The 25,846-nt window shown below is 38.9% G+C and overlaps 1 protein-coding gene across 1 annotated transcript in view; it reads left to right on the top strand.

The window, feature by feature from the left end:
- The window catches only part of KIF13B (kinesin family member 13B), a 335,996-nt gene that overhangs the window by 293,784 nt on the left and 16,366 nt on the right, over nucleotides 1-25,846 (top strand). The window contains exons 38-39 of the mRNA XM_023736742.1: nucleotides 18,443-18,505; nucleotides 21,445-22,468. Coding sequence (XP_023592510.1) covers nucleotides 18,443-18,505; nucleotides 21,445-22,468 — 1,087 coding nt within the window. The remainder of the gene's footprint in view (nucleotides 1-18,442; nucleotides 18,506-21,444; nucleotides 22,469-25,846) is intronic.

Here is a 25,846-nt window from a genome sequence, read left to right as displayed (position 1 = left end):
TGAATTCTTTACCTTGGCTGACAGTCATATAATCTCGTCCTCTGATCTTTAATCTTTGTTCCCTTTATTCTCTCTCCTCTTTGTTCACTGTACTAAGCAATATTGGCCTTCGTTCCGTTTCCTGAATGCATCAAGCTCATTTCAGTCTCAAGCGTTTTTGTACTTACTTTTCCTTCTATTTTTTTTTTTTTTAAACAAATCTTTGCATGGTTACTAGATCTCAACTCAGATGGACTACTTCCTTAGAAAGGCCTTTTTTAACCACCTAAATTAAAACAGTATCTTTCATCATACACACATACACCACATTACCATATTTAATCTTATTGGGAGTTATTTCTATGTTTTATGTTTATTGTTTATCTCCCCTCTAAAATGTAATACTTGAGGGCAGGAACTTATGGTACCTAGAACAATGCCTGGCACATAGTAGATACAAAATCTATATTGATTGATTGACCATTGGCATACAGACAAATTAGAATGTTACATAGTTGTGTCAGCCAAATGGTATAAAGGACTATATTTACAGTTTAGAGGTAAGAGAATCACATCTGAATGGGGATTTGAGGCATCAAGACATATTTGTGAACTTTGTTCCTAGATTGATATAAACTGTATTAAAGAACTATTTATAAAGGAGATTTGGTTGATCAAAGATGCATGTATTCATTTTACTTTTACTGTCTTTGCTAATGCTCTAGGAGAAGTAAATTATGTTTTACTTGAGTCTCTTTAAACATGCTCTAAGTTGTTACAATCTAAATGATGTTTCACCATTAAAAATACAGCTCTTTGGTACCAATGGAGTTTTAAGACTCCTTCACTGTTCCTCCAAAAAATTTTTTTACAGTAAACTTTACTGTAATGGAGTCCCATTCCCTTGAAGATCAGATTTAGTACTCTGTCAGGGGTTCTTAAGACCACTCTCAGGTTCTGTGATTTGCTACAAGGTAAAGGTCGCATAGGGCAGAGTCCAGGAGAGACCATGCACAAGCTTCCAGTTGTCCTCTCGCAGTGAATTTGTATGGACAGTGTTTAATTCTCCCAGTAACGATGTGTGACAAACATATGAAGTATTACTAACCAGGGAAACTCACCCAAGCCTTGGTGTCCATGGTTTTTACTGGGGGTGAGTTCCATAGGCATGGGGTGCCCATATGACTGACTTCAGTTATTCAGAGGTTAAACAGATACATTGTGGTCCAAGGCCTCCGGCATAAATCACATTGTTAGCATAAATCATCTGACATGGCCCAACGTCCCAGGTATACAAAGATACTCTTATCAGACAGGATATTCCAAGGACTTAGAGGTTATCTCCCAGGAGCCAAGTCAGGGGCCATTTCTTTCTTTGGAATGTGCAGGGTTTGAACATCCCAAAGCTGCTCAGTATTAGTTTGTTGTGCTTCTGGTCAATTACAATTCCCAGATTTTTTTGCTCATATGTTTGTTTACACTCTCGTCAGTACAGTTCTTCTCTTTTATTGTATGTTATGTAATTGATGTTTAAAATATTTAAAGAATTTTCTAAAAATATTTATCTTGATTTTGATTTTGCATTCCTAGTATGTAAAGATATTTTTGAGTAATTATTTAAAAAAATACATACATTCCACTATCCTCTGCACACTTTTTAAGGGCATAGTCTGCCTGCATTTGAGTCATAAAGAAAATATTGAATGTTATAGGCCTAACACAGAAATCTGTCATATGCAACTAGAAATTAGTCTTCAAGTTACATAGTTATGAATCAACACATTTCAGCTATATGTGTTCAGTAACTACTATCTCCAACCCAGATTTCTTCTTACCAAGAGATTATGGGAGACTTGGTTAGATACATTGTAGAAATAAAATGACACTATGTCCATATCCTTTCTCTGTATCACCAGTCTGCTAAGCCTACAACAAAAGTAAATGCTGATAAAACGTTTTTAGACTACTCCGTTCATTGACTGACTTTGCCATAGCTTTTGTGAGGTATCTCATGATATGGCTTATCAGTAGCTTGAAGCAATACAAAAATACCCTGAGCCTTGCTTTCTGTTTTGATTTTGATTTGCTGCTAGTGCCTGGCAGTGCACTAATATCTTTGGCCTCTAGAAATAGTTATTAAATATATCATAAGCACTTTCAGAATAGAAAACTTGTACGTTTTAGAATAACATCAAAGATAGAACCTAAAAGAATGCAAATCAGTGCACATGCCTAAGAAGAATTTGGATCAACTCTTCTGTATAGGAAGGAATGAACATTGATTTTAATATTGCTTAAGACTTAGAGACAATGAATAGATAGTAACCTTACTTAATGTTTATAATGTGAAACAGCACAGAAAAACAAAAACTCCAGAGTGGTTTGGGATTGACATAGACAGTACATGGTAACCAAACAGACTTAAATAATAGCATACTCTTACAGACATACGCTACACCCTACTTTCATCATTTTTGAAGCAATTTTTCTGTTCATTCCCTACCACACTATGATGAAAAATATTAAAACTACTTCCTTTTTATGTTTCTGAAACAAAGTCACAATCATGAAGAAACTCACACAAACATGCATAGATACCACTCCACCCTTCACTGGATCTGTTTGGAATTATTAGACTACAATTAGATTACTGCACTTGGTTCTGGATATATTACTAGTAGAAATGCATTGACCAATTGGAATTATTTCAGAGGAGAACATCAAAAATGATTTATGAGGGAAGATTAACAGAGTTATTTATAGCTTGACCAAACAGTGACTAAGAGAGCTGACTTACATATATGCATTCAAGAGATATAAACACCAGATGAGGTGAAGAATTGTTTAAGGATGGTTCTGCTAAAGCAGTGAGATGAAAGTCATAGAATGATAGAAATGAAAACAAAGAGAATGTTAACGAGTGTAAGTAAAATGAATTGTAGATAGCAGGGTACCCTCTAGAAAAAACTAGTGAGATTTCTGTCACTTCTGCTTTTAAAAAATAGGAAGTTCTTGAGAATATGAAAATAATCCAGGTATGAACAGAGGAATAGAATAGGCACTGTCTCTACTATTCATTCTCCATATTTTCATTGTTAGATTAGGTGGAAGACAGGCAGAAGTTATATAATGAAGGAGTGATTATTATTTAAAAAAACAACAACTTTTAATCGGTGTCCTTGACATTTTCAAACAAGATTGTTCAGTTCTCTCCTTCATGCAAGGATACAGAGACACGTATCCATAGTGAAACTCTAATGAAAAGATTAATGTTTATTAACTTGTACTTTGGAATCAGCAGGTTCTCAGATCAGGATGCTATTATTTTCTTGGCATTATATTTCAATATTGTATATCTAATGCATTTGAAAAGATTCATGTGTATTTTCTTATAAGATAGAAGTTAACAGTTGATTCTGAAGACTTCAGAACAAATATTCTTATTTTTTACTAAATCCTTCCTTTGAACATACTCATAAAGCCTTGTGTCTCTAGTTTTAAAGTGATTTGTTTTTGTTCATAAGCAATTTCTGTCTGAATTCCAGAAATGCAAAGATACTGCACTGAAAGACGTAGCAACTGATAAAATTGCTGTCTTTGACCTTCTGATGCAAGTTTAGTAACTAATCTGGAAAATAATGAGCTACAATTAATGAAATCTGTACTCATATTCAAGTGTGTTTCTCAGACAGCACATAAAATAATTGAAAGAACTTCCTGCTCCCTAATTAGTTAGATTGAATTAATTTGGCATAATAGCTTTTTTCATGTATCTAGAAGTTTGTCTTCAGATAGAGCTATTTATGTACTTCAAACTTAGGGACTCCAAATGGCCTCTTTGATTAATCTGGAGACCAAAACAGCTAATGGTCAGATTTAATTTACACCACCAAAAGCACAGTCACATTTCCAGCCTGTCTTTATTTCAGTGTTTCTCTTTTTCAGTAGCCTGGTTTAGTTAGGACTGCCTTATCAACCATGTGAATATTTTTCTCCACTTCCACATAGCTTCAAGTGTTCTATGTGGACAAAGCCTTGGATAGAGAGATCAATCCTCTGCACATCTCTGGTACTAATTGAAAACATGCTTGCATAGTTAGTCCATCTTTCATTACACGGATTCCTCCATATATAAAATGGGAAAAAACAAACACAACTACTAGTTCTCGCCTTGTACTATTTAGGTTAGTCACACATGAACTTCCTTGATGGAAGGAACTATATAAATGCTTATCCTTGCATTTTGAGTAAGGTTTCATCATCTTAACTAAATAAAAGAAGAAAAAGGATCTATGTCTTCTTTTCTAGTCTTCAGTTTTCCTTAATCTTTCAGGTTATTTTAAATTTAATATGTATGAGCATTTTTTCCCCTCTAATTTATATCTCACATAGTAAATATATGTGTATATGGTATGCTACATTCACTTTTTCTCAAATTAGGAAAGTTTGCACAGGCCTTTTGGAGCACAGATTTTTTTATTTTTAATTCAATGCAAATTATTTCTGTTAAATTGCTTTAGTGATGAATTCCTAAGCATTCTTACTATTGTTAGAAGAGTTACATTTATTTTAATTTTCCAAAATCATAGCATGTTGCCATCTGGCTTTGACCCAGAAATGTAGAGATCCTGTATTGACTTACTTGGAAATACTAAGTTCACAAAGTTGTCTTCAGAACCAGGTTTAGTAGCTGATCTGGAAAACAATGAATTATTGAAATTCACTCCAGCAGATAGAAGAGTTTCTGAGGCAGTGTAGAGGCTGATTGAAGAGATCTCATTCTGCCAGTCAGTTTTCAGGAACTGGCGTTGTATACTTTTGTATGTTTCTCTAAACCTCAGGCTGCAAACTTTTTTTGTAAATGTCTAAATAGTCAATATTTTAGTTTTGTGGTCCATATAGTTTTTGTCAGAACTACTTAGCTTGCTGTTATAGCGTGAAAGCAGCCATAGATAATACGTAAATGCCTGAGTGTGGCTGTGTTCCAATAAAATTTTATTTACAGACTCTGAAAGTTGAATTTTATGTCACAAAATATTGTTCGATTTTTTTTTCCAGCCATTAAAAATATAAAAATGAGTCAATTCTTTGGTCTTCCTGATTCATTGTCCAGCTTTTGCATGCATATGAGGCAATTGAAGATACCACGGCTAGGGTCAGGCACACCTTACTTCTCAAAGTGACATTTTTGCTTTTTAACACTTTAAATAAAGAGGTCTTTTGCCTCAGATTTGCCCAATGCAATATGTCATTTGATCTTCTTGACTGCTGCTTCCATAGTTGCTGTGGATCCAAGTAAAATGAAATCCTTGACAACTTCAAAATTTTCTCTATTTGTCATAATGTTGCTTATTCCAGTTGTGAGGATTTCTGTTTTCTTTATGTTGCGGCGTAATCCATACTGAAGGCTGTAGTCTTTGATCTCATCAGTAAGTGCTTTAAGACCTCTTTACTTTCAGCAAGCTCAAGAAGACAAAGTAAAGTATTATAATGAAATGTGGAAAGACCTAGAGTTAGAAAACCAAAAGGGAAGAACATGCTTGGCAATTTCTCAAGCTGAAAGAACTGAACAAAAAATTCAAGCCTCGAGTTGCAATAGTGAAGGATTCTATGGGGAAAATATTGAATGATGCAGGGAGCATCAAAAGAAGATGGAAGGAATATACAGAGTCACTGTACCAAAAAGAATTGGTCGATAATAAACCATTTCAGGAGGTAGCATGTGATCAAGAACCAATGGTACTGAAAGAAGAAGTCTAAGCTGAACCGAAGGCATTGGTGAAAAACAAGTCTCCAGGAATTGATGGAATACCAATTGAGATGTTTAACAAATGGATGCAGTGCTGGAGCTGCTTATTTGTCTATGTCAAGAAATTTGGAAGACAGCTAATTGGCCAGCCAACTGGAAGAGATCCATATTTGTGCCCATTCCAAAGAAAAGTGATCCAATGGAATGCAGAAATTATTGAACAATGTCATTAATATCACACGCAAGTAATATTTTGCTGAAAATAATTCAGAAACAGTTGCAGCAGTACATTGGCAGAGAACTGTCAGAATTTCAGGCTGTATTCAGAAAAGGTCATGAATTGAAGGATATCATTGCTGATGTCTGTTGGATCTTGGCTGGAAGCAGAGAATTCCAGAAAGATGTTTACCTGTGTTTGATTGACTGTGTAAAGGCATTTGACTTTGTGGATCATAACAAATTATGGATAACATTGCAAAGAATGGGATTTCCAGAACACTTAACTGTGCTCATGCAAAACCTGTACATCGACCAAGAGGCAGTCATTCAGACAGAACAAGGGTATACTGTGTGGTTTGAAATCAGAAAAGGTGTGCTTCAGGACTGTATCCTTTCCCCATACTTATTCAATCTGTATGCTGAGCAAATAACCCGAGAAGCTGGACTATATGAAGAAGAATGTGTTATCAGGATTGGAGGAAGACTTATTAACAACCTGCGATATGGAGATGATGTGGTAACCTAAGAACTGAGATTTATATTCAAAAAGCAAAATTTAATGCACACATGTGATCTGAGAGATTTCTGCTGAATTTGATTTAAAAATAAGCAGGTGATTCTATTTGTAGAATGTGTGAATCAATCAGTAAAATATTTGAAGGAGAGACTGGACAAGTTATGGAAATACATGAGCAGTACATATCCATGTTTCCTTTTCTTGCCTATTCCTATCTAAAAATTTTATCTATGGATAACAGGAAATCATTGAAATCCTTAAAGCAGGGTATGACATTGTCAGTTTTATATTTTGGAAGGCTCACTCTGGCTTCAGTTTGGAGGGTGGATTTGAGGAAGATAAAACTGGAAGCCTCTATTCAAGTACCTAAGAACCTCATGGGAGATTTTAATATTGGTCAGAAATATGAAGTCACCTTCCCATGCTTGACACACATTAATGTTTAATGTCACTGATTGAACGGGGCATGTGGTAGGTTAGAAAAGGGTGTCTCTAGTGGGGACCAGCTGGTGGCCAACCAGTAAACTTTTCTGAGTGGTACTGCTTAGAGAATTCATCCGGACTGGATCACCACATTCCAGGATTTAATTTTCAGATGTGCAGTCCCAGAGATGATCACGTTTACACAAAGGACTGATGTATCGATTAGAATACAGAGTTACCCAGTTAAAATGAGAACTATAACTGCCAGATGGACAAAAATGCTGACATCATTATGGCTAACACACTGTCCAGACCACCCTGGAAAGCCAGTGTATAAACCATAAGGCCACTCCATGAGCAGGGGGAGGTTGATGGGTGAATCAGTGACTAGACCAGTGCTAGATGCTTACTGTCAGCTTTTTCTCCTGTGACTCTCCATTTTCCATCTTCCAGGCTAACCACCCTTGCTTTGACTAATATATCCTTTAAAAATATATGCTCATATCATTAGGTTATTGCTGAGCTTGATCTTTAGGAAATTATGCATTTTATTCAGAAGTTTCTGGATGTTGCAAATAGTTAATGCACTCAGCTGCTAACTGAAAGGTTGGAGGTTCTAGTCTACCCAGAGGCAGCTTGGAAGATAGGCCCGGCCATCTACTTCTGAAAAATCAGCCATTGAAAGTCCTGTGGAGCACAGTTCTGAATCTACTTGACAGATTTAAATTTTATACATTGTTACTTTTATCAGAACGCTTTCAAAAAAACTGCTTGTTTTTATTTCTTGTGTATTTCCTACTTTAGCAGGAGGAAAAGTAGAAGTTCACTACTACTTATTTGTAGCAAAAAATAAATCTTACATCTTGTACATTCCTTTAAAAAGTAGTTTCCTGTATCTGGATTTAAATCACTGGTCAGAGTTGTTAACAAAAGAAAAAAAGACTTAGGGGATCAATTAACTTAGCCTCTATTAGAAAAAGACATTTAAGAATTTATCAAATCAGGGTAAGGGGTGATTATTAGGAGACACTTATTTTTAAACAGGAAAAAATGCAAAAGAAATCCAGTATTGTGGAATTTTTTGAACAAAATGATTACTTTTTTTTTCTTTTAACCTCTACCTCTGTTCCCCATCTACATATTCCTATGCCCAAATTTTAGAATATCTCCTCTTTTCCAAATCTCTGTAACTTTGTCTATACAGTTCAACCTTCTTTGTGTCACATTTTAAGTAACTCATTCATTTATTTGATTATTCATTCTATAAACATTAAGTTAGTGTTTTGTATCTGGAAATACAGAGATGAATAAGATATACTCTCTACCCTTCAGAGAGCTTGCAGTTTAGAGAATCTCCCTTATAGATACATAAACAGCTAAATAAGCAAGTAGAGGAAGATGTTATAGACGCTGAAACCTGTATGTCTGGGGTGAAACAGTGAAGGGAGTGGGCATTTTTGTCTGCAGTATCAGGAACATTAGATCATTCTTGATCATTTGAATACAAATTCGCCAGGCAGAACATGATTCCTTAAGGGAAGGAACAGCACGAGGAAAGGTCTGGAAAAGCAGTGTATCCAGGGAATTCAGAGTGCTGTAATATGATGAGCAAGAGAAGAGTGCAACCTCATGGAGAAGTGAGGGTCTTATATGTCACACTAAGGGGTTTAAGCTTTATTCTTATAGGCAAAGGGGTCTCCAAAATCGCTTGTATGCATGGTCATAAAATTCTGAACTATTATAACCTATACTCATGTGGCATGTGAAGGCCAGAGTTAAGAAAAAATTACTAGATATGATATGAAAAGTAACCGTCACCTTTTCCCTGGAATGTTTCTAAGCGGTTTTGTTGCCTATAACCTCTCATCAGTTAGGTTTTAGCAATGCTTAGTAGACAGCATGACCCAGAAGATTGCAGGGTCAGCTGGCACTTGAGAACTCAGTCCTTTTCTATCTCTATCACTAACTCACTGGGCAACCTGAATGCATTTAACCATTTGGTAAATTCTCTCTGAGCCTTGGTTTCTGTAGTATGAAACGTGGATAATTATATTTACTTACCTCATGGGACTTTTCCTTAACATTTATAGTTGCAAAATACTTTGCAGTCATTTTTATTAATAGTTACCAGATGTGTTTTAACGATTATTGAATTTATGATCTGAAATGTTTTGAGCTCCTGAAATATGAGGCAACTGCCTGCTCAGGGGATATGTAAAGGAGCATTAAAATGCAAACAATACACATTTGGAAATTTGACTTATTATGTGTGAAGGACAAATGACACCCTTAAGATTTAAGTATACTTTGTAGGTATTTTTGGTACCCTTAGTAAGATTGCTGAATTCATCACAGACCGTTTTCAAATACAATAAGCTCAGTACTCCCTCCTCTGCACTTGTGCATGCACACATATGCATAGGTGCACATACAGGCACTCACACCTTTTTTGCTAATGTCACCATCTACATTTGTCCCTATCATCTGTACTTACTAGGAGTCAGCTTTGACACTGTATTTCTTCAGCCTCCACAGCCAATTGTTTCCAAGTATCAAATAATATCCTTCATATCACTCAACTTTAATTTCTGTTTTCTTTTCCTCTTATTATCCAAGTTCCGACTCTTGGTAACTCTCCACTGAACCATTGAAGTAAGTTCTTAATTGGTCTCCCTAAGTTTAGTATCTCATCTATCTAAGGACTAATCTTCTGGAAGCATAGTTCTTAGTGCAGCTTTATTCAGTTGATAGCTCTTTATTTTCTGTGAAAATCAACCATAAGCTCACATGGCCTCCTCCATGTGGTTCTAACCTTTCTTTTCTCTACCCAGTGCTGATCAGGCTAGATCACTCTTTCTTCCCCAAGACCTGGAAGAATGAGTTACTTTTCACAAGGTAGAGATGTGAGTAGAGAGAACACTTCAAATACAAAGAATGGCTCTTTCGCCATCCTGCCTTCAACATGCCACTCTTTATATTGAAGTGTTCCTTTTACTTGCATCGCTACCTTGGGAAAATATCATTCTCCAAGGCCTGTCTCAAAATGAAATTACCTCATTCTACTAGTGATCCTTTACACCTCTGAATTCTCTCTGCTTTTGAACCTTCCATTCTAATATTTGTTATATTCTTTTATATTTTTGTTATTTGCATACATGTCCCTCCTCCAAACTAGATTTTCAGCTTATTGAGACCAAAGCCCATGTCTTTCTAATATTTGTGTTCCCTACAGCCAATGCCTTGTACATTGTGAGGATTGATAAATCTTTAAATGTATACATTGAGAGTCAGAACCTCACTTAAAAAAAATTTTTTTTTGTGCTTTAGATAAAGGTTTACAGAGCAAATTAGTTTCTCATTAAACAATTAATACACATTGTTTTGTGACATTAACTAAATTTATACATTGAGAGAACCTCACTTTTCTTCTTCATAGATGGCTGTTGTTGAGTCAACTCTGACTTACAGCAACATTATGTAAAACAACAAAATGTTGCCTGGTCCTGTGTCATCCTCATGATTGCTGGCATTGGCATGTTTTGAGTTTATTGTTATAGCTATTGTGTCAGTCCATCTCACCACGGGTCTCCCTTAGCCCTCACTGGCCCTCTACTTCGACAAACATGATGTACTCCTTTAGCGATTTGTCTCTCCTGATGACCTGTCCAAAGCAAGCAAGTTGAAGAGTGTTCTGCTGTGATCTATAAAGTTTTCATTGGCCAATTTTCTGAAGTAAATCACCAGGCCTTTCTTCCTAGTCTTAGGTTGGAAGCTCCACTGAAACCTGTCCACCACGGGTGACCTTGCTGGTATCTTAAATACCAGTGGCATAGCTTCCAGCATCAAGCAACTTGCAAGCCAGAACAGTATAACAAACTGACAAATGAGTGGTGGATCCTCTTCATATAGGACACTATTTTAATGAGTGACTTGAGTTTTTTCTGTCCACCTTTGGAAAAATGTCATCTGATCTGGTACTTTGTTTAGCTTTTCCTCTGTAGTGGTCTTTATTCTTGCAAGATATTAAAAGCTTAGAAATCCCATCCAGTTAAGATCTTCTACTTTAATGGCATATATTTAAAATTTTTTATTAAGCAAAAAAACTGAAATAGGCAACAGTAGAAAAAATGGTATAATGAATACATAGGTACTCATTACCTAGCTTCAGTAAAAATGAATACACAATCAGTCTTGTGTCATCTCTATCCCCTTCTCTTTAGCATGTACCTTTTAAATGTCCTCTGTTGGAGAAGTATCCACCTCTTATCCTATTAAAAGTAACCTCACTTATCCAGAGTTTTTTATCTGGCCACCACCGCTACCTAGGGAGGCACCATGAAGTTACTAATGTTGGAACCATAGAAGTAGCTATGGTAAAAGCATCTGACATTGCATTCAGACCAACTCAAAACTGATCTAATCTTATTTTCAACAGTTTTTGACAATTTCAGAAATGTCTAATCAACCAGTTTCCTCATTCACAATTCATCTGAATGGTGGGGTTGGGGTGGGCTTCTTTATGTTGCCTGATCAAGAAGTAGTTGCTGCCAGTGAGAGAGGAGACTGGAAACAGTGAGAAGTGGTCACTGATAGGGAGGGAGGAGACAGGAGACAGTGAGAAGTGGTTACCTATAGGGAGGGAGGAGGCAGGAAGTCTGTGAGAGGTAGACCTGAAAACTTAAACTTAGTTGTCTGGAGCCAGTGAAGTCAGGGCCAAAGAGCTGTGGGTATCAGGAAGCCCTGTGGTTTGCCCTGGATCCAGCTTAGAGTAGCAGTCACTCTTTTTAATTCATTTCAACAAATGTTTATTAAGCATCTATTCGATTTCTCTAATTATTCTGAGTCATAAATTATGTTTCTGTATTCTCTTTAAGAGGGCAAGAATCATATCATTTTAGAACAGGTTTCATCCTAGGTCGTTATAGTTCCATCCTTGGTGGGCTTTTTACATTTTTATGCTTTAATGAGGTAAGCTTCATCTTAGTATGGAAATTATTCCCAGGTCTTGTCTCTATTAAATGAGATTTATCTGAAGAATATAAGTATTTTGGAGCTTGAGCTTAAAATACTTTTTTTCTGCCTCTACTAAGAAATATATTTCGGATATCTTATCATTTGTGGGGTACTTTCGATATTATGGAGCCCTGGTGGCAAAGTGGTTAAGAGCTACGGCTGTTAACCAAGAGGTTGGCAGTTTGAATCCACCACTTGCTCCTTGGAAACCGTGTGGGGGCATTTCTACTCTGTCCTGCAGGGTCGCTATGAGTCAGAATCGACTTGATGCAATGGGTTTGGTTTTGGTTTTTTAGATATTGTGGGGAAAAATAAAATATAGATGGCAGTCCCTATATTCAAGAACTGTGTGGAAGAATGGAGGATACATGTTTGAAAATATCTCCATTCTCAAGGAATTCACAGTAGAGTAGGGAAATAGAGAAGGTATGCGAGGGAGAATGCTGTAAGTGCTGTAACAGAGGTGGAAGGGATAATGTACCAAGGCAGTTGAAGAGAAAGAACCTACTCTTGTTGGGGAGTTGAGGTGGAGACTGGAGGGCCTTGTAGCTCAAGGCTTTATCATGTGAATGGCCTTGCTTCCACCAGGGCATCCTTTCTCATTTCCCTTCTCCTTATGCCCACTCGCATTGTCTGTCTAAAACACACCTTTGATCCTAGCTCTCCCTTGCCTTAAAAACCTCTAGTAACTCTCCAGAGTTTGTGGGTAAAGTGTTTACTTTATCTCCGTGGTTCTTCTGTCTTTTTTGACCTAATCTTCTTTGTTTCCTACTTAACTGTTCTCTGTGCCTTGCCTAAAATCCTATCACTGTTCTTTCACCTTTACCCAAATTAATCACCTATAGTACTTTTCTCCCAAAAGCAGCACCTAAACCATGGGTGGTTATAGTAGTACCATTGACAAAAACGAGGATATCTGGTGCATGTGAACTCAGGTTAACCCCTAGCTATATGGGCTGTCTTGTTCCTAGTGGGTGCTTCTCCCTTAAATTAAGATTTGGTGCCCCCGGTAGGAAGCAAGACTTTGGTGGTCCAGACTTAGTGCCTGTAGACTCTGTCTGGAGAGCGTTGATTGCATGCATAGAGCCTCAGGCACTCATATACGCCACAGGAACTGGAAGGAACTAGAGTGTTCAGGGCAGAGAAGGGAAACTTCATGGATATGGAATCTAAGTCACTAGGAATTTTAAATTAGATAATAGATCAGCAGCAAGCTCTTGTTCCCTTGGGATGAACAAGAGGAAAGAAGCTTATCCTGTTCCAGAAGCAAATTCAGATACCCAGTTTTGACTCCTTCTGTTGGAGAGGACAAGGAATAAGTATTTGATATACTGGGATGGAGCCCTCTTTAAAGGGGAACATACAGAGTGTACTATGCCTTTGAATTATGGTGTTGGAGAAGAATATTGAATATGTCGTGGACTGCCAGAAGAATGAACAAATCTGTCTTGGAAGAAGTACAGCCATAATGCTCCTTAGAAGCGAGGATAGTGCGAGTCCATCTCATGGACTTTGGACATGTTATCAGGAGAGACCAGGCCTTGGAGAAGGACATCATGCTTGGTAAAGTAGATGGTCAGCAAAAAAGAGGAAGACCCTCAACAAGATTGATTGACACAGGGGCTTCAACAATGGGGTCAAACAGCAACGATTGTGAGGATGCCACAGGACTGGGCAGTGTTTCGTTCCATTGTACACAGGGTCACAATGAGTCGGAACCAACTCGATGGCACCTAACAAGTTTCCTAGGAATGCTACAACAAAGTACCATAAACTTGGTGGCTGAAACAAGAGAAATGTATTCTCTCACAGTTCTGGAGGATAGAAGTCTAAAATTAAGGTGTCAGCAGGGCTGCACCTTCTCTGAAGGCTCTAGGGAAGAATCCTTGTTTGCCTTTTCCTAGCTTCTGGTGGTTTCAGGGAATTCTTGGCTTTGCTTGGCTTGTAGTTGCATCACTTGAGTCTCTGCCTCCATCATCACATGACCTTTTTCTTCCTGTGTGTGTCCTCCTTCTCTCTTCTTATAAGGAGACCAGTCATGGATTTAGGGCCCACTCTAATCCAGTATGACCTCATCTTAAGATTACATCTGCAAAGACCGTATTTCCAAATAATGTCACAGTCTGAGGTTCGGGGTAGATACGAATTTTAGGAGAACACCAGTCAACCCAGTACACAGAGGGTAGGCCCAGACTCCTGCATTGGAAAAGGGAGACCTGGTAAGGAGCCAAAGATTGGTTGAGGGAATAAAGGCCGAAGTGACAGATTCTCAGTTTCTTCCATAGATAATCATGTCTTCTTCTATGTCCAACTGACATTTTTAACTCAGCAGCTACAAAATGAATTATTTCTTTTCCTTCACAGTTACAAACTAGGTTCTTCCTTTGACTTCCCTTTTCCTTACCCTGGCTCTAATTATATTTTTTTTTTTTTTTAATTTTAACTTTTTAAAATGTTCTTTGAACCACATGTCCGTAAGTAGCAAAGTCGTCTTATCTCCCTTCATTCTTTTGTCATTGCTTGCATCCATTAATTCAAGCTCTTATCACCTTGTACTTGCTTTGTTGCTGGAGTTTCTTTACCGATTTGCCTGCCTTAGTCTTTAAATATTTTCCTAATAAATTTGCATTCTACTGCAGGATCCCCCCACGTGTCTGTCAGTTTGTTGTACTGTGGGGGCTTGCGTGTTGCTATGATGCTGGATCTATGCTACCAGTATTCAGATATCAGCAGGGTCACCCATGGCAGACAGGTTTCAGCTGAGCTTCCAGACTAAGATAGACTAGGAAGAAGGACCCAGCAGTCTACTTCTAAAAGAATTAGCCAGTGAAAACCTTATGAATAGCAGTGGAATATTGTCTGACATAGTGCCGGAAGATGAGCCCCCCAGGTTGGAAGTCACTCAGAAGATGACTGGGGAAGAGCTGCCTCTTCAAAGTAGTCGACCTTAATGACATGGATGGAGTGAAGCTTTCAGGATCTTCATTTGCTGATGTGGCATGACTCAAAATGAGAAGAAACAGCAAACATCCATTAATAATCGGAATGTGGAATGTACAAAGTATGAATCTAGGAAAATTGGAAATAATAAAAAATGAAATGGAAAGCATAAACACCACTATCCTAGGCATTAGTGAGCTGAACTGGACTGGTATTGGCCATTATGAGTCAGACAATCTTATGGTCTACTATGCTGAGAATGACAGCTTGAGGAGTGGCGTTGCATTCGTCGTCAAAAAGAACATTTCAAGATCTACCCTAAAGTACCATGCTGTCATTGATAGGATAATATCCATACGCGTACAAGGAAGACCAGTTAATACGACTGTTATTCAAATTTACTTACCAACCACTAAGGCCAAAGATGAAGAAATTGAAGATTTTTACTAACTTCTGTAGTCTGAAATTGATCGAACGTGCAATCAGGATGCATTGATAATTACTGGTGATTGGAATGCAGAAGTTGGAAACAAAGAAGAAGGATCGATAGTTAGAAAATATGGCCTTGGTGATAGAAATGATGCTGGAGATCGCATGATAGAATTTTGCAAGACCAGCGACTTCTTCATTGTAAATACCTTTTTTCACCAACATAAACGCCGACTATACACATGGACCTCGCCAGATGGAATACACAGTAATCAAATTCACTAATCTGTGGAAAGAGACAATGGAAAAGCTCAATATCATCAGTCAGAACAAGGCCAAGGGCCGACTGTGGAACAGGTCATCAGTTGCTCATATGCAAGTTCAAGTCGAAATGGAAGAAAATTAGAACAAGTCCATGGGAGCCAAAGTACGACCTTGAGTATATCCCACCTGAATTTAGAGACTATCTCAAGAATAGATTTGACACATTGAACACTAATGACCAAAGACCAGATGAGTTGTGGAATGACATCAAGGACATCATACATGAAGAAAGCAAGAGATCGTTAAAAAGACAAGAAAGAAACAAAAGACCAAAATGGATGTCAGAAGAGACTCTGAAACTTGCTCTTGAATGTTGAGTAGCTAAAACAAAAGGAAGAAATGATGAAGTAAAAGAACTGAACAGATTTCAAAGGGTGGCTCAAAAAGACAAAGTAAAGTATTATAATGACATGTGCAAAGAGCTGGAGATAGAAAACCCAAAGAGAAGAACACACTTGGCATTTCTCAAGCTGAAAAAACTGAAGAAAAACTTCAAGCCTCGAGTTGCAATAGTGAAGGATTCTATAGGGAAAATACTAAACGACCCAGGAAGCATCAAAAGAAGATGGAAGGAGGAATACACAGAGTCATTATACCAAAAAGAGTTGACTGACATTCAGCCATTTCAAGACTTAGCATATGATCAGGAACTGATGGTACTAAAGGAAGACGTCCAAGCTGCAGTGAAGGCATTGGTGAAAAACAAGGCTCCAGGAATTGAAGGAATATCAATTGAGATGTTTCAACAAACGGATGCAGCGCTGGAAATGCTTACTTGTCTATGCCAAGAAATTTGGAAGACAGCTACCTGGCCAACCAACAGGAAGAGATCCATGTTTATGCCTATTCCCAAGAAAGGTGATCCATCCGAATGTAGAAATTATTGAACAATATCGTTAATATCACGCGCAAGTAAAATTTTGCTGAAGATCATTCAAAAGCGGCTGCAGCAGTATATCAACAGGGAACTGCCAGAAATTCAGGCTGGATTCAGAAGAGGGTATGAACCAGGTATATCATTGCTGATGTCAGATAGATCCTGGCTGAAAGCAGAGAATACCAGAAAGATTTTTACCTATGTTTTATTAACTATGCAAAGGCGTTTGACTGTGTGGATCATAACAAATTATGGATAACATTGCGAAGAATGGGAATTCCAGAACACTTAATTGTGCTCATGAGGAACCTGTACATAGATCAAGAGGCAGTTGTTAAAACAGAACAAGGGGATACTGTGTGGTTTAAAGTCAGGAAAGGTGTGCGTCAGGGTTGTATCCTTTCACCATACCTATTCAATCTGCATGTGAGCAGATAATCCGAGAAGGTGGACTATATGGAGAAGAATGTGGCATCAGGATTGGAGGAAGACTTATTTAACAACCTGCATCATGCAGATGACACAACCTTGCTTGCTGAAAGTGAAGAGGACCTGAAGCACTTACTGATGAAGATTAAAGACCACAGCCTTCAGTATAGATTACACCTCAACATAAAGAAAACAAAAATCCTTACAACTGGACCAATAAACAACATCATGATAAAGGGAGAAAAGATTGAATTTGTCAAGGATTTCATTTTACTTGGATCCACAATCAACACCCATGGAAGCAGCAATCAGGAAATCAGAAGACGCATTGCAATGGGCAAATCTGCTGCAAAAGTCCTCTTTAAAGTGTTAAAAAGCAAAGATGTCACCTTGAAGACTAAGGTGGGCCTGACCCAAGCCATGGTATTTTCAGTCGCATCATATGCATGCGAATGCTGGACAATAAATAAGGAAGACCAAAGAATAATTGACGCCTTTAAATTGTGGTGTTGGCAAAAAATATTGAATATACCATGGACTGCCAAAAGAACGAACAGGTCTGTCTTGGAAGAAGTACAACCAGAATGCTCCTTAGAAGCAAGGTGGTGAGACTACATCTTACATACTTCGGACGTGTTATCAGGAGGGACCAGTTCTAGAGAAGGACATCATGCTTGGTAAATTAGAGGGTCATCAAAAAAGGAGGAAGACCCTCAAGGAGATGGATTGACAAAGTGGCTGCAACAGTGGGCTCAAGCATGACAATGATTGTGATGATCGCGCAGGACCGGGCTTTGTTTTGTTCTGTTGTACATAGGGTTACTGTAAGTCAGAACCGACTCAACAGCACCTAACAATAACTGCAGGATCAGTCTTCCTGAGTTCTTTTTCTTTGTTCAGATATCTGTAGTGATCTTTCTACATTGCATAATTAGCTTAGTTTCAGATACCCAAGGCCTCCCATATATTCTCACCTGCTCTGTGTTGTGCCCTGGAATTGTGCTCCCACAAGACTGGCTTATTCTCTGCTCACTTCCTATGGCTACACTTCACCAGTCCTTTTGTTCCATGAGTTCTCCCTGGCCATCAAGGCTTGGTTTGCATTCCATCTCCTGCCTAAAGTCTTTCCTCATCTTTCTTGTCTCAGTCACTTCTGTCTATAAATTCCTGTAACACTGATATGTACACCCCTTGGTTAATCTGCATGCACATGATTGTAGAGAGAGGGCATAAGAGTATGTAAAAATACACCATATATGTTATTGTTTTTAACATGTGTCTGGTTTCCCTAGCTGGGGTAAGCCCCTTGCTTTGCTCATTTCTTATATCTCCTGTGTAGTATGTAGCCCCTCGCACTTGCACAGCTAATTGTTAGTGACTTGTGAGAATTCCTGAAAGTTGTAAAAATTCACCTCTAGTGAGTCCTCCTGATTCACTCTCCAGTCTGTTCAGTGACAGCATTCTCTAATGATCTCTCTTCTGCTCTTGAGCCTTTACTTTTACCAGCCCATTGTTTTACTTGCCTCTTGACTTGTTTTCTCAGCCTGTGCCCCGAATCATGGTGCAGTCAACCCTCCAGGACATTGGGGTGACCCGGATGGAGGAGGTAAGTCTGTCTGTTCGCTGGTGGCACCTTTGCTGGTGGCTGCCTCACATACAGTGGGTGGCCCTGGTGCTATAATTGCTTCATCCACACCCGCAGTTTTTTATTTTAAAGTTACTGTTTTGATAATTAACTATAATATAGGTCACTGTCTTCTTCCTGTATATTTTCCTTGTTACACTTTTCTATTTTCAACTTGTTAATCATATGATTGCTAAACTTTTAGATGCTTGACTGCTAATGTAGTCTGCTGCTTTAATAGCCCACTGCTAGGCAAAGGAGATTTCTATAAACAGAACGATCTCCTTATTCTAAGTGTTTTGCTTAATTCTCAGTTTTACATTTCATTCTGATTCATGATATCAACATGAAAAGACTAATGCTAAACTGGAGAGAAAATAATCTCTTAAGATCTCCCACAGATCAACGGCACTTCTAATCTTATGAATAGCAAATCTGTTTTCTCCCACTGTGCTTGCATTTTCTCAGGAAATGCTGTATCTTCATAGGACAATTTTATTTATTAAAACAACAACAACAAAAAAAAGCCAAACAGCTTGAAAGAAAATTTAGACCTCCATGAATTCCACTTATTCCTAAAAGACCCTTGGTATGTATTGTAGATAGTACAAGTTGGTGGGTGGCAAGTGGCCCCCCCCCTCCCTCCATAAGTAGTATTTGTCATTTTGCTGAGGCAGGAATTTCGATCTTGAGCTCCAAGACCAGTGGGAGAGAGTGAGAGCAAGTCCCTTGCTGGTGAGGGCACCTGCAGCTCAGGGCAGCTTCTATGCTCATGTGGTGGTATTCTCAAGGCTGGGCTTTCCCAGAAGTCTTTCGAAATGTCTCTGTCAATGATTAGTGTATAATCCATAGATGGTAAATAGTTTTAACTCACATATCAACTCCAGTCAAGTGGGAGCTGCTGCCTGGAGTACTATGATGGAAGGGGTTCTGAGACTGCATTAGGGCTCAGTAGGAAAGAATGCTGCAGTCAGTGCTGTCTGTTATCTTTGATCTGCTCTTTGTTGTCTCTATAGATCTGACCTCTAATCCCTTCGTTTTCACCTACTGGGTGTCTTAGATAAACCCTTTCACCCCTCTGGGCCACTTTGTAAGATGAATATCATAATTCTTCCTGGCCTACATCAAAGGATTCACGTGAAAGCAAATGGGATAATATCATGTAAATATAAGGCATTTCTCTAGACTACAGACTCCTTAGGATAGGGCCTGCATGGAGAAGTTGTTGAAATGACCATGACTGAGTTTTACCCAGTAGGGGATTATGGAACAGTACTATTTCAGGACCATATTTATTGTTCAGATTCTAGTCTCTTAATAGTTTGGTTTGTGTATTCTTCTCTGCATGGCCAGTGATATTAAAAACAAAATAGAAAAGAATAAATAAAATGTACAAATTGCAAAAGAAAAATGATTGAAGGATCACCTAATCTTTTAGAGTGTATATGCTGGTGACAGTTATTGATCTATTGAAGTTAGTAAATTTTGTAGCCTAAACATCCATCACAAAAATGAGCTGTTACTCTCAAGAGGTGCAGTTAATTTCATCCCTGAAAGAGTGCCTTTTGGGGAAAGGCGGGCCTCTGGAAACAGGAATATAAATGACAATTCACGTGAAAATGCATGATTTATCAAACTGCTGAGTTAAACCAAGTAACTGTAAGAGACTTATAGATCATAGCTGTTTCCCAGTTCAGATAAATCCTGTATTTCAAATGGAAAATGACCATTCCTGTAATATAAATAATCTTTCCATAAATACTGGAAAACATATTTCTTTTTCTGAATGGCACCTCGATCTACCCCACCACCCCTGTTTGCTGTCCCTGCCTTCTCTTTTTCCCCTGTCATTGTGAATCAGGATTAGAAAGATAATCTGCCAGCTTCTTAAACTGGCTTAGGTTATAAATAAAAGAACACCTTGCCATCATCTCAGAATCAGTGGGATTTGGATAAACTATGGCCGTCATCCTCCCACATGAAATATGGGCTTTGTGCATGTGTCCTGCCAGAGTGATTCACAGACAGAGTTATGTGAGAGGGAGCAGCCACCCCCGGCTGTCGGGTCCCATTCCTCACTCTCTGCACCTCCCTGGATGCTGTTTACCGCTTGGCCTCTGTCTCCCAGGCATCACAGGTATCCCTGACCCATAAAGTGGAATCAGCCTTCAAAGGCAGCCCAAATGAAAGCATCTCACTAGAGAACGGGCTGAGGACTGGAGGGAGGAGGAGGGCGGGAACCTCTCTCCTGCCCTTCTGCCTGACTCCCACCGAGTAAAGTCCCGTCAGTCAGCAGCCTGAAGGCCATTTTTTTGTGTGTGTGAGCTGGTAAAGCTGTTCGAAAACATTTTCAGATCCTCAGATGAGATCATCATTTAAATTTTGCAGAAGAAATGTGCTCTTCTGGCTTTTTTAATGATTCTCACAGTCTCCTGTGAAGTTGGTGGTGGGCAGGGCTTCTGTGTTTCCAAGGGAGCAAAGTTAGTAGTGTGAGTAAAGGAAGGCAGGAGGGTGGTAATGGATGTTGAGGGAATTAAGATGATACTGTACAACGAGGATGTGCCACACTCTGTAGTGTGATCTTATTGTATCACACTAACTCTGTGTAGTAGAGGTTAGGGTCTCTTTTTATTTAAAAGGTAAAAAAAGAACAAGAAGTGGCAGGGACTGTGTCCATTTTGTTTAGTGCTCTACCTCTGGTACACAATACAGTGCCTGTTTACTGCAGTAGTCATTCAGTGAAAAGCCAAGGTCACATTGAAATAAGTGGTGGAACTGGTGTCTGTCTTACTCCAAAGCCATGCTGTTTTCATTGTCAAAGCCATAATGTTTCAACTAACAACAACAAAATCATTTTCAATTCTTTGGGAAATGAATCCTTAACTTTAAATTCTAAACACTTATGCTTCTCACCTTTCCAGTTCCAGGCTCACCGAGAGAACGTGGAAATTAGTGAGGCACCAGAAGTGACTGTGCGGATTCCATCTGTGGTGAAGATCTATGACAAACCAGCTAAAGTGCCTTCCCAGCAGCCACTTCCTGCAAACAGCCAGGCCCAAGAAGTTCCAGAAGGTCCTCCCAGCCCCCTGAGTGAGACCTCCAGTGGTTACTTTTCCCACAGCGTTTCCACAGTAACTCTGTCAGATGCACTGGTCACAGGCCTTGATGCTGCTGCTCAAGCCACACCCAGCTCCCCTCCAACTCCCATCTGCCAAGTCCCCCTTGAGACTGACCTTCCATTTCCATCTACTGTTTCATGTGCAGAGAGCCACCTTTCTACCCCGTTGGAGAATGAGACCAGCCTCCCATCACTGCCAGTCCAACCGAAGCAAACTTCTCAGTGCAACAGCAATGGTGTATTAAAGCCCAAGGAATTGGTTTCCTTTGCGAAGCAGAATAAAGACCTGGCAAGTGCTTCCCTTGCCATTGATATACCAACATATCTTCCCACTTCTGCCCCCTCAAAGGAATCACCCAGCCAGCAGAGTGTAGGAGAAGTTTCCTCTGCCAGCAAGCAGCCAGGGAACCCAAAGGATCAGATGAAGCCAGCTACCAGCTTGGAGCTAGACATCTCCAAACCCCAGTTTCCTCCTGACCTCCTGTCTCAGTCACCTGCTCCAACATCTCCATTCAGAATCCAAAAGGTGCGAACCTCTGAGCTAAAATCTTTCACTCGCATGCTTGGTGGAGACTCCAGCTGTTCCTCTAGCACTGAGGTGGAGCAGCCAGTCTCAGGAGGGTCAGGTGACAGCAGCTCTGGGGCACAGGACTTGGAAAAACTGGAGGTTGTATCAGACTCTGAAGAAGCCAGTGAAGTCCCAGAGTGGCTCAAAGAGGGAGAATATGTTACCGTTGGCACGAATAAAATGGGCATCGTGAGATATATTGGGCCAACTGACTTTCAGGAGGGAACATGGATTGGAGTAGAGCTAGATTTACCTTCAGGTGAGTGATAACCTGTTAGGAACAGATGCTTGGTATTGGAGGCAACTTAGCATGCTAAATGTGGTCTACTGGAAAAAGCACTGGTCTGGGTCCAGGAGAGCTGGCCTTTGTGTCTGGCTCTGCCAGTAAGTCATTTTACCTCTCTGTGCCTCAGTGTCCCCACTTTTGAAAATTAGGAATTTTCACTAGAAAATCTTTAAGAATAAAATCTGTAACCTCCAGAAACTTCTCAAAAACCCAAGACAGTAATTAAAAGCTAACATAAATTTGGCAATGAATTTCAGTGCACTTTTCTTTTAGTCACAGAAGTGTCTGCATTTGAAATACAGTAGTCAGCTATATTTGATGTGTTTGCTGAGGTTACAAACACTGATGCACACAGGCTGCTCAGTTTTTCTCAGTTATTCTAAAGACTTCCTGGGCTCCTTGGCCCCGGGGGGTTGGGAACCTCTGGATGAGATGATCTAAGATGCATTGCAGGCTTACAACTCTTTCTCATTATAGAGTGGCAGATTTTAAAAGCAAAGAGACCATCATTTTCAGAAAAACTAAGGGGCAGGACTTCAGGAAATAGTTTGTCCCAGAAGTTCAAACAAATTTTTAACATGGCTTTATGGAGATATATATACCATAAATTTTACCCATTTAAAGTGTTTTTTTATATATTTATAGAGTTGGGCAACCATCACCATAATCTTATTTTAGAACATATACGTTACCCCATTAGCAGTCACTCCTCCTCCCTCAGCCTTAGGCAACCGTCAGTCTACTTTCTGTCACTCTAAATTTGCCTGTGCTGGTCATTTAACGTAAATGGAATCATACAATATGTGGTCTTTTATAACTGGCTTCTTTTACTTTCACATAATGTTTTTGAGATTCATCTGTGATTAATGCTGCTGTGACTATTATTGAACAAGTGTTTGTATGCATGTATATTTTCATTTTTCTTGAGTAGATATCTAGGAATTAACTCTGTTTTAACATTTTGAGGAATTTCCATACTGTTTTCGAGTGGCTGCACCATTGTACATTCCCACCAGCAATGTACGAGGGATCCACTTTCTCCACATCTTTGCCAACGCATGTTATTGTCTGTCTTTTTGATTATAGTCATCCTAGTGGGTATGAAGTGGTATATCATTATTGTTTTGATTTGCATTTCCCTAATGAGGTGAGCATATTTTCATGTGCTTACTGGCCATTCATGTATCTTCTTTGGAGAAATATCTGTTCAAATCCTTTGCCAATTTTTTAATTGGGTTGTATTTCTTTTTATTATTTAGGTTTAAGAGTTTTAAAAAATCTGTTCTAGGTGTAAGTCCCTTATCAGATATGTGATTTGCAAATATTTTCTCCCATTTTGTGGGTTGTTCTTTAACTTCTTAATGATGTCATTTGAAGCATAACTTTTTAATTTTCATGAACTCTTATCAGTTTTTTCTTTTACTGTTTATACTTTTTTTTTAAATTGTGACTATATATATATAAAACAAAACATTTCCCATTTCAACATTTTCTGCATATACAGTTCAGTGACAGTAATTATGTTCATTATGTTGTGTAGCCATTACCACTGTTCGTTCCCAGATTTTCCCATCACCCTTAACAGAAGCCCAGTCCCTTCTAAGCAATGATTCCATCTTTCCCTCTCACCCTTGCTAACCACTAATAAATTTTGGTCTCCATACATTTGCCTATTCTAGATATTTCATATAAGTGGGATCATATAATTTTTTTTTCTTTTTATTTGGCATTTTTTTAATTGTGTTTTAACTGAAATTAGTTTCTCATTAAACAATTAATACACATTGTTTTGTGACATCGGTTGCCAACCCCACGACATGTCAACACTCCCTTTCTCAACCTTGGGTTCCCCATTACCAGCTTTCCTGTCCCCTCTTGCCTTCTAGTCCTTGCCCCTGGGCTGGTGTACTCATTTAGTCTCGCTTTGTTTTATGGGCCTGTCTAATCTTTAGCTGAAAGGTGAACCTCAGGAGTTACTTCAGTACTGAATTAAAAGGATGTCCTGGGTCCATACTGTTCGGGTTTCTCCAGTCTCTCTCAGACCAGTAAGTCTGGTGATTTTTTTTGTGGGTTAGAATGTTTTTCTACTTTTTTCTCCAGCTCTGTCTGGGACCCTCTATTATGATCCCTGTCAGAGCAGTCAGAAGTGGTAGCCGGGCACCAGCTAGTGCTGGACTCAGTCTGGTGGAGGCTCTGGTAGTTGTGGTCCATTAGTCCTTTGGACTAATCTTTCCCTTGTGTCTTTCATTTTCTTCATTCTCCCTTGCTCCAGATGGAGTGGGACCAGTGGAGTATCTTAGATGGCCATCACAAGCTTTGAAGACCTCAGACACTACTCACCAAAGTAGGATGTGGAACGTTTTCTTTATAAACTGTGTTATGCCAATTGAGCTAAATGTCCCTCGAGACCATGGTCCCCAGCCCTCAGCCCAGTAATTCAGTCCCTCAGGGAGTTTGGATTTGTCTATGAAGCTTCCATGACCTTGTCTTTGTCAAGTTGTGCTGACTTCCCCAGTATTGTGTACTGTCTTACTCTTCACCAAAGTAACTATTTACCTATTGTCTATTTAGTGTTTTTCCCTGGCCACTCTTGTAACCATCAAAGATTGTTTCTTTCTGTGTGGAAACCTTTTCATGAGCTTTTATAATAGTGGTGTCAAACCATATTTGTCCTTTTGTGATGGACATATTTCACTCAGCATAGTGCTCTCCAGATTCATCCATGTTGTGAGATGTTTCGTAGATTCATCATTGTTCTTTGTCGTTGTGTAGTATTCCATTGTGTGTATGTACCATAGTTTGTTTATTCATTCATCTGTTGATGGACACTTAGGTTGTTTCCGTCTTTTTGCTATTGTGGATAATGCTGCAGTGAACATGGCTGTGCATATGTCTACTCATGTGATAGCTCTTATTTCTCTATGATATATTCCTAGAGGTGGGATAGCTGGATCATACGGTATCTCTATTTCTAGCTTTTTATGTATTTTGGAGCCCTGTTGTTGGGTGCATAAATATTTATTATAGTTATGTCCTCCTGGTGTATTGACCCTTTTATCATTATATAGTGCCCTTCCTTATCTTTTGTGGTGGATTTTACTTTAAAGTCTATTTTGTCAGAGATCAATATTGCCACTCCTGCTCTTTTTTGAGTGTTGTTTGCTTGAAATTTTTTTTTCCATCCTTTGAGTTTTAGCCTGTTTGTGTCTTTAAGTCTAAGGTGTGTCTCTTGTAGGCAGCATGTAGATGGATCATGCTTTTTTATCCAATCTGCCACTCTCCATCTCTTTATTGGTGCATTAAGTCCGTTTACATTCAGTGTAATTATTGATAGGTATGAGTTTAGTGCTG

The sequence above is a fragment of the Trichechus manatus genome, unplaced genomic scaffold (assembly GCF_000243295.1).
Source record: "Trichechus manatus latirostris isolate Lorelei unplaced genomic scaffold, TriManLat1.0 scaffold00091, whole genome shotgun sequence".
NCBI classification, from domain to species: Eukaryota; Metazoa; Chordata; class Mammalia; order Sirenia; family Trichechidae; genus Trichechus; species Trichechus manatus.
This window is presented reverse-complemented; position numbering and strand designations above follow the sequence as displayed.